This window comes from Cupressus sempervirens, chromosome 10 (assembly GCF_028749045.1).
Source record: "Cupressus sempervirens isolate cs-2001-9-10 chromosome 10, ASM2874904v1, whole genome shotgun sequence".
In the NCBI taxonomy this organism is placed as follows: Eukaryota; Viridiplantae; Streptophyta; class Pinopsida; order Cupressales; family Cupressaceae; genus Cupressus; species Cupressus sempervirens.
In genome coordinates this window covers 850,150,223-850,160,546 of record NC_143127.1, presented here as the reverse complement: position 1 = coordinate 850,160,546, position 10,324 = coordinate 850,150,223, and the positions used below count along the sequence as shown (strand labels likewise).

General features: G+C 35.0%; 1 protein-coding gene across 1 annotated transcript; it reads right to left on the bottom strand.

Moving 5' to 3' along the window:
- Positions 1–295: 295 nt before the first annotated feature.
- Positions 296–7,844, bottom strand: LOC149536680 (putative metal-nicotianamine transporter YSL6). The gene is made up of 7 exons (XM_089803143.1): positions 7,082–7,844; positions 6,418–6,590; positions 6,237–6,334; positions 5,968–6,108; positions 5,618–5,807; positions 1,732–1,855; positions 296–1,404 (listed from the first exon to the last, which is right to left on the bottom strand). Exons 1-7 carry the CDS (start codon positions 7,473–7,475, stop codon positions 446–448), a joined length of 2,079 nt encoding a protein of 692 aa, XP_089659269.1. The 5' UTR covers positions 7,476–7,844; the 3' UTR covers positions 296–445.
- Between the last annotated feature and the right edge of the window lie 2,480 nt (positions 7,845–10,324).

The following is a 10,324-nucleotide window of genomic DNA, read 5'->3' as shown; positions in this document are numbered from 1 at the left end:
GGGCCGTCTGCGGCCTCTGGTCATAGAGCTGATATAGCTGATTCCACTGTCAACATGGTTGTCGGTGAGCAGTTTGAACAAAGCAACTTCAATGATACCTAGTGGTTCTGATATTTTGACTTGGACCCGGGTCTTTCTTTTTGGTCCTAGAACGCTCTTTTGTATTCAGTGACAATAGTGCATACAATTTAATTGAAGTCCCGATGTAAAATGTCTATAAATCTGTTAATAAGTATATACAAGCACATAAATAATATAAAGAAAAGATTGATAGGGTATCATATAGACTGGACTCTTTGAAGCAGTTGAAATCATGTACCAATTTTAAACTTAATATAAAAAATGTTTTCATGCAACAATCTACAGAAGCTTATACTTGATTTTTTACAAAAATGCATCAAGAATTCGTGTAATGATATATGTTTGTCAACCTTATATACAAAATTCAATCTTGAAGAGATTGAGCTTGCTTGGACGAAACAAACATCATGCAAAGAGGAGGAGTGATTTTGGCAAGAGCCAAAATTGAAGCCGGAATAACCCATACTCCATCTCCGCATATAAATCCTGATGCCACTGCAGGTACAAATATCTTTGCCATTCTTCCATTTAACCTCTTCCAAATATATACTAGCAGTCCCCCAATAAACATATCAATAGCCAGGTACGCTCCTAAGTAGAAGGGAATGGCCATAGCCATGGGAATAGGCAGCATTCTTGCTAGCCTCTTGGGAAGAATATCACGAGCAAAGCTTATGAGAATGGAGATTGCAAAGAGAGCACAACTGAATGAGAAGCAGTATTTAGGCAATGAAGAAACACCTTGTACCCCAGTTATGGCCATTTCTCTATAAATCACAGCAAATGGTGCCCTGTAGAGCCCATTGGGATCCCCAATGTCATAGGCCTGCCATAGAAGCCAAAAAGTGAGAGGACCTATTATGCAACCCATTGCAGCCCCTGCCAGCTGACTAACAAACATTGATCTTGGGGACGAGAGTGTGAGGTAACCAGTCCTGAAATCTTGCATCAAATCAGAGGCACTTCCAACTATGTTGAGCATCACACCACAGGCTGCCAATCCTGCAATCACTCCTCCTCCCTCTTTTCCTACCCAAGCTGCAAAAATGAACAAGCCCAAATTCCCATATGCTGTTTCCCAGTTCCAGTCTGTCACCCCTGCACCATATGCATTGCAGAAAGCAAGAATTGGGGCTCCTATATAGCAGGTCAATATATGGTACCATGATAGGGAAGGGAAGATGATGGGCACTACTATTGTTGCCACAACAGAGAAAAACACATAGGCACTTGCTGCCACCCATAGAGGGATTCTGTCCTGTGAAAATACAGAATTCCTTTTCTTCTCCTCCGCTGAAAGGTCTTCATTATCAACAGCACTACCTGCATTAAGAGGCTAAGATCATAAAGCTATTTGATAGGAGTCCAACTATGAAATCTAGCAATTTTTTATTAGATTGTGAGAGATTTTTTTGCTTAAATCTCTCACAGATCACACCTTATTTTTTGTCTCTATCACTTTAACCACAGAACGTAATCTAAAACATTGATAGAAAAAAATTCCCACAAATCAAATTCAAAAACTATTAGATTCCATTTGTATAAAACTTTAAAGATTTATATCTGTAATAAGTCCAAATACGCATAAACTATAAATAAGCGAAGACGTTATAAAATCTTGTAACTACGAATGTGTCTACACTAGCTTACCTTTATTGTGATTATTTTGGGTTTTCAAATTTCTGACTCTATTAATGGATTTGATGGTAAGAACCCAAATCTTCACAAAGTTGTAAAGCCCGTCTCCAAGAATCATGGCGACTGAAAAGAAAACCTGCACTGAAAATAGGAAAAATTACTGATAGGAAGGACTGCCTGAAAATTTACTGCTATGGAAAGGATATCTTGAGCACAGTATCTAATATGTAGAGTAGTTACTAAATTAAATTTATAAATTTATCCCCCGCAAAACTGGACACTAAAAAGAAAAATGCCGAACACACTTGGTCACCGAAAAAAAGCAAGAAAGAGGTCTACACAGTTGATTCGGGTGAGCACATTGAGACCCTTAGTTCCTACTGGTCCAATAGAATTGCCAAGGAAAAATGCAAACAGGTCATTAAGGACAGTGAGTCCACGTAGCCAGATAACTCCGTTGTCAAAGCCTCTGATGAATCCTCCACCCAATCCTCCACCTAGGCAAAACAGACCGTCACCCTTAAGAATACTCCTCCCCCCTCCCCTCTCCCCATGGCACCCTGTAAACTCTGACCTCAAGCCCAACTTCCAATCGCACTCCCCCGTGGGTTACTTTTCAGGAGGTACCAAAGATTAACACCACCCCCCCAAAATGGGTGGGATGGTGGGGAATCTCAAAAGCCAATTGGCGACTCTGGAGGGTGTTGTTCAAGGGCTGAAAGAAGATGTGGACAGGTTCAATAGACGCATTTAGAACTCAAACAAATTCACTTTAAAGGTCATTCATGCTGATTAATGGAATGAGACCCAAAGCTAAAGAAGATTACAAAGAGTTATTTGAATTCCTCAAGCAGGAATGTGCCTCTACACTCCTATCAAAGTAACTGGGAGGAGATGCTAAATCCTAGGCATTATGTCTTTTATAAATTTTTGCTTCGTGGTTTGTAACAAACGGGAGGCTATGCAAGCTTTTTTTAAATTACTATTATTATCCTTCCTGCACGGCGAAGCGTTTATGTTAATTTTCAGTTTAAAGACTTATATGTTGTTAGTTTGACTATTTTGAAGCATTTCGGTTCGTACTATATTTATGAAAGAGGCAAGAATAGGGTTGATCTTCTATATTGTGAATGTGCTAATTGGGGTTAATGTGTTGTTAATGCGCTAGTTCTATTTATACCACGGGCCAGCACCCTCTTGCTGCCAGCACCCTCTTGCTGCTTCTATTTTCAAAAACATGAAAAATTAAACTCTAAAGAAATAAGTTGTAACTATTTTTAGAAGTCAATTACTTATTCATTTTAGAAACTTCAGTCCTTGAATGTCCCAATTTTGTTTAAAGAACAACTGACCTAATTTGTTTTCCTTTCATGTACTCTATGAGGGATCACTACCTTATTTCACTTCTTATTTGATTGGAAATTTGAGAGGCTACACTCATAATGATTTGAAAGAAAAAACAGACAGATGTTTTCAGCATCAATAACAATTTTGATTCTAAGATTATTTTTGATGAATTAACAATTTTAATCAATTATAAAATATGATCTAAAATGTTAAAGTATCATGCGTAATTTCTCTTTACAATTATATGCAAATTAATTATATCAAAAAAGATAAAATAACATTATAAATTTCCACAATCCATTTCTAAATAAAAAATTTTGTTTCTAGATTCCATTGTGTATGTATTTTTGTTACAATCGAATCCAAAACAAAAAATGTGATGAATAAAACAAATCATTAATAATCACTTCACCTAAAACTACAAATAGTAAGGTAACATGATGCATGTTGAGAAGTCATAAGACTAGTTTCATCTGAAGGGCATTAGAATCCCTTGACTTAGCAATACTGTAAGAATAGAAATCGCTAGTGCTCACAACGTTCGCTCCATTCTTGGTGTGATTTTCAGGGTTACTGTTCCCAGTTGTGCAAGGTTGTTTAAGAACACAGCTACTAGCAATTATGATGGCTGCTACTATTGTACACTTGCCTTTCAGGCACTGGAGAATATGATTTCATGTTTTGACAAGGGTTTTAGAATCAGCACTAAAGGATTGAGAAATGGATCAGGGGTGAAAATTAGACTTTCTGGCATTCATACCAGCAGTGAAAATTGTTGAAATTCTGGCGTCCATGAATTGTAGATCTTTGGATCGTGAACAAAATATGGTGACATTATGGGAGATTTGAGTCAGGGAATGGAGATGTAAAAGCAGACTTATCAAGTGTAATTGTGACTGGCTTGATAGACATGCATGGAGAATGTGAAAGGATTAAGAAACTATGCGTATTGTTTGAGATCCTGGTATAAGGAAATTTGTCATTTCTAAGAATTCGTCTCCATGTGCCTTCATTCCTCCACACAAGAAACTTGGAGAATCACTAGTGCCGGTAAATGGCATTAATGATCAGCTCTTAAGCCTTTGCAGTGAAATGCTTCAACATAACGAGGTCTCATGGACTCCAATCTTTATTGGGTATACACAAATTGGGGTTGCTAATAAATATTGAAGTCTCAAGAAAATGAGATTAGCAGGATAAAGCCAGATTCATGTTCCTTTGCCAGCATTCTTCTAGTTTTGACAAATCTTGCACCTTTGAAACAGGGTCTGGAAATCCAGAAAAGAATGTGGCAATATGCAGAAGAAAAACAGAACCTCAGCAAGATTTTCATTTGGCCACTTGGACTGCAATTTTCCCTGGTTTTATAGAAAACAGAACTGTACATTAAACTTTACTTACTAAGCAATCCCAATTAGGTGATGCAAAGCCAGAATCAATCTTTGCCCCCATCCTCCTATGAGTAAAGTAGTAACAGGTTTGGAAAATATGAAAGAATATAGCAAGGATGTTTTGCTTTTCTTTATTTCTATTTGGAAGATTCCGAGTACTGTGAGTTTTCTTTCAGATCGCTTAAACATCACGCACTAAGGCTTAATTCGTAGGATGAAAATGTTAAATAGTCAAAGCTGACCTACTTTTCCCAAGCTTAATTCTCCCCTTTGTCTGTGGTGTTTAAGGATGGCCTTGTCTCATTTGCAAGGAAAAAAGGCCCATTGGAACCCTTGTTGACCGATCTAAAAAGATATGGAATCATTTGTTATTACTGAATCATTGGGCAATGAAGTATCACATGCATTTTATCCTCAACCTCAGTTCAGACTTCACACTCACAGGTATGAATCATCTATTTTCTCTCATCTCCGTTTCTCAACTTCTTAGATGGTGGGAGCTTATCTTGGATTCATAACTCTATGCAAAGAAAATAGCTCTAGAAATTGCCTTCTATATAGAGATGATAAATGAAACAATATTTCCTCGCAGCATTCCTGCTAAAGCTTTTTAATCACCTACATGTGTACCAAACCTCTGATGGTCAGTAATTCTTCAGAAAGAGGAACTGATTAGGGCAATGGATATACAGAGGGTTAATGAACAATTGGGTGGGTTTGGAGTTTGGTGAATTTCGCTGATTAGTTCTAATGTGTAACACCTGGGATTAGCTAATCTTTCTTTCCATTCCCTGATGCATAGATTGGACTGTATTTAGTCGGAATGTGTAGCTGAAACTTGAAAGTCAATTTAATTTTAGCTGAGTTTTAGACATTTTGTGTCATGGTAGAAACACTTTATTGATGAGGCAGTCACCAATGTTCAAACCCTGCTGGGTGACTGTGCTCACAGGCAATGTGCTTTCGCTAGGCTGTTGAACTCGTAGGTGTGAGGAACGATGGTCCTTGGAAGAAGGCTTGCGAAAACTGAGAAGAGATACTCCATAAGTGGTCTCTCTAAGCTCAGACCAGGCTATAAACCCAGGTTTCCCCAATCATTTTTATATTATCAGATATTATTGTTTCTATTAAAAAATGTATGAAATTGTTTAGGACAGCACCTGATATCCAAACAAGCCCTGGAAATTCTTGCTTCCAGAGTCTGCAGGGTACCAATCTCCAGCACGCGTTTTGATTAGAGGCCACATAAGACCCCAGGAGATAATTGCACCAAACATAACAGAGCAGTCTACTATAAGTGGGCATATCATACCACTTCCAATAAGTGGTAACGAGAAATCAAAATAGAAGCTGCAAGCAAACATTAAACAGAAATAGCCCCTCAGGAATCTATAAAGATCACAATATAGAAAGAAATTTAGAATTGATTTTCACATGTCGAAGGATCACAAACAGATGAATGGAGTAAATATACAAATTGAACAGAAACTCAACAACAAAAGGCCTATACGTGTTTCTGAATGCTGTCATTCCAAGACTGGGAAAGTTGTCAAATCCACAAATTGCTTCTCCACCTCCACTGAAGAACCACTTGAACATGCTCCATAGAAAGCTGATGCTGAAACACTTCAATAGACAATTGATCTGTTTTCTGTCAGAGATGAAAAAGTATGAGTATTGTGGGAGTGATCACTCAGCTGAACTCTTTCCCAAAAGAGAAATCAATGTAACATGTCCTCTTTAAGCCAGGAAACTTGTGCAAAGAATATCTTTGAGTACCTGGCTAAAATAGAGCCCTTGGGAGTATGGAAACTATTGATCAGTGTGGCTGTTGCAGTACCACTAGGATATGTAAGCTTGCACACAATAATCATAATCTGTAGGGAATATCAGCTCCTTTTATATGAAAAAGACTACATATTTGGAATAGAAATAGGAGGAAACAAAGACATTAAAGCACCTTTCTCAGGGGAACCAGCACAAAGATTCCTTGGAAGCTGATAGCAAATAGGAAAGCAAAAATCCAACCTAATGCTGGATTTTTGACATCCTCGGCCCTATTTCCAGGATACTCCCTTCCAACCACTTTATAGGTTTGCTCATCCATGCCAGTCAGGTAAAGCCCATATCCTCCTTTTGCAAGCAAGGACAAATTGAGGATAAAAGTCACATGATGTTGGAAGCAAGAAAACAAGACAGAAGCACTCAGTCGAGCTTGAAGAATTAAATAATCTGCATAGCTTCTTGAGTTTGCTAATTAAAGTAGTAACCATTGATTATTTTGGATGCCTTAGAATATCAAAGCAACGAACATAAATAATCCGAATTGAGCATTTGAAAGAACTGTTTTTAGATTAGATCATGCGATATTTTTTGCATCAACATTTTAAATCATGCTCCATGATCTATCATCAGGATGATTGAGTGCTATAAACAAACAAAAATGATCTGAAACATTGATACAAAAATTACCACTGTTAAACCCAGAAACGGTTCTTCCAAATCCAATGAATTGTGGAAAGCTGATGTCTTCCAACTGTATTAACTAAGCTGCCAGAATCTTGTGTGTAATATATGTTTATTTTATTAATTTGTACAACAACTACTAATTGCAGATTGCTTACCACTGAATGTAATACTAGCACATGAGACCACACATGTCTGTATAACAGTATTTTCCTGTCTAGTGAATGGCTGACTGTGAATTCCAAAGCTGGACAGAAAGGATGTCCAGAGCCTGATGAAGAAATATCCGAACAGACCAGCTGATATATTTAGGATTGGAATCACCCCTACAGTGAACATCAATTTGTGAATTGTTACAGCAAATATTGTCCCAATTATCCCACTCACAATTAACCCACGACTGGTGAGCTGATGGGTCCATTTGGGCACAGGAGTTGATGAATACAGCTCTTCCACTTGCTCCTCTGTTTCCATCTCATCACAATTATCAACTCCTCTGGTTTTAGAATCCTCAATTTTTAGAGTTGATTGGTTCTGAGCATCCATTTCCATAGCCCCTCAGGAAAAATGAAGTGGGTATTGATTTTTTTTTCTGATGGTGATTTTATGGCAGAACCTCTTCGGCTAAGAGTTAAGGACTAAGTAGTATCCATTTGACAAAATTCGTCTGAGTACCATCCTGACCTCGTCCCTTTAGATGTCGGAGCCAACCAGAAACAAGTCTTGGAAGTGTAAGTGAGTATTGATTTTGAGCTACCAGTGCTTCATAAAGTCCAGTCAAAGAGAAAATGAAAAAGTTACGTAGCTTATTTGTTCACCATGATAATATAGTCCCCTATTAAACTATCAACTAAAGTTTAAATCCTCTAAAAGTTTGATCACAGTTATACCCATATCTATGTAATCCAAATTATAGAAGCACATAAAACGACAGCCCCAGTTTACATCATTGGGCCAAAGGTTGGGTTTTCTAAGATGAATGGACTAGAAGGATTCCCCTTCCACCATCATTGATAGGGAGAGGAAATGGACTGATAGGAAAGAGGATTATGCAGACATATGGAAAACTTCTTTTCATTGGAAGCCAATTAAAAGGAAGAGATATTTTCTACTGAAAGTTAAATTAGAGTTCAATTGCGTAGCTTGAGTCAACACTACTAACTCGTATGTCTATTTCTTATCATATATTAGCACTCTTTTCTTTTAAGAATGAATCGTGTGTTTTTGTTAAGCTAAAGGTGTCTCAACCTTTTCAATCTAAAAATGATAAACATGACATAAACATGATATTTTATTTATTAGTTCAAGTAGGGAACTAATGTTCCCAAGGATTTCTTTTAATTAATTTTTATAATAAATCTAAACATGATAAACATGATATAAACATGATATTTGATATTTTATTTATTAGTTCAAGTAAGGAAATAACGTTCCCAATGATTTCTTTTAATTAATTTTTATAATAAATTTAAACATGATAAACATGATATAAACATGATATTTTATTTATTAGTTCAAGTAGGTAACTAATGTTCCCAATGATTTCTTTTAATTAATTTTTATAATAAACCACTTGTAAAAGCTTTTAAAATAAATTATTTTTAAATTATTCTTTGATAATTAATTTTTCTTTTGGTATTATTTTGAAAAATATCAAAAATAAAATATCTAGAATCCAAAATTCTTCCACAATCTGGACCAGTAAACCAGTTGCATACAAGAATCAAAACCCTAAGCCCTCTCTCAAAGCAATCAGACCGAAGCATTTCTTCTCAAACCTTAGATGTCACCATTCCGCTCAGGAAATAATTCAATAATGCCTACAAAGTTTTAGTAAACCGTAAAAAAATTCAGGAAACCCTAATGCCGAATTCTTCTAAGGCCAAGCTCATCAACGCCTCCAATGGCGGCACCGCCTTCGTGAAGCCCAAATCCCTCACCGACGCCGTGGCTCCAATCCACTGCAAGGTCGCATGCTTCCGCCTTTCTTTTGCTGCTGATGGGGCTCTGCAGCCTCCTCAAGGACCACATTTCTTTGATGTTTATCGTTACCCTACCCGCCGCCTGGTGTCTTACATAGGATTTAAACAATGATACCTACAACCTCATGAAAACATAAAAAGAAATAATTTGATCAAATTTATTTTTTAACAAGTGTGATGTAGTGACATGTACTTGTTCTAATAATTTAGAGTTAATTATAATATAATTTTAGGAAAACGAGCTTACAACTATCGTTTATTGAAAAGGATATTTTAATTTTCAAAGACTAAAAAAAATCAACTACATTGTCAAATTTCAGCTAATCTTATATAAATGAATCTATAATAATTTTTACTTAAGTGATATATAATCTCCACCTCAATTAGTATTACTTAAATATTATATAATGTCAACCTAAATGAATTAAAACTAATAAAATTGGCAACAAATCTCCTTGTTAAAATAAAGCTAAAATAATCTATATTCTAACATTTTCCCACCTAATATTTGTACAATTAGTATAATTAAATATTATATAATCTCCATCCAAGTGAATGTAAAACATTATATTAGATTTTCTAATATGTGTTATTATATACCATAAAAAATCTGTTTAAATAATAATACAAATAATATAATGCATGTTATAAATTGCAATTCAAAAACTAGCTTAAGGAAATATGCAAAATAAATAAAAATTAAACAATTAATCTATTTTAATCTTTAAATTCAAAATACACTTTAATAAATTATAAACCTAACATTTTGCTGCAAAAAAAAGTAATATCTTTCGGAAAAAAGTGCTCTTATAACACCAAATTGAATTGTCCTATCATAGTTGAGATAAAAGCTATTATATACTATATTTAATTATAAATATATAGATAAACTTTAGAGAGAATTCTTTAATAGAAAAATTAATATGTATCATTGGTAGATTGAAAGAGTACTAATTCATTAATTGTCAACTGAATGCATTTGCCTATGACAAGTACAATAAGAGGATAACTAGCAGTCGCATGCTTTTGTACATGCAACGAGTGTGCTGATAGGAGATGAGATTTAAGAGAAAAATGTAGAATGAACATTAAATAATGTAAATATAAGTTTTTTCAAAATGAAAATACAAAAATAAAATAGTTGAAGATTAAAACATAGATATAAAATTTACAATATTTAGGAAATTTGAATATTGCTTAAGAAACATGTTCAATAATTTTAAGATTTTATAATTAAATTCAATTTATCAAATATGAAAAAAAAATCATTTAGAAAAAACCACCAAAATTTTATTACGAAAAATTAATAAGAAAAATACAATTTTTTTTATGAAAAATAGCGACATCTATAAAAATATTATGAAATATTCTATTGACTAAATAAAACTGAAAAGACAATATTTAAAGAAAAAACTAAAC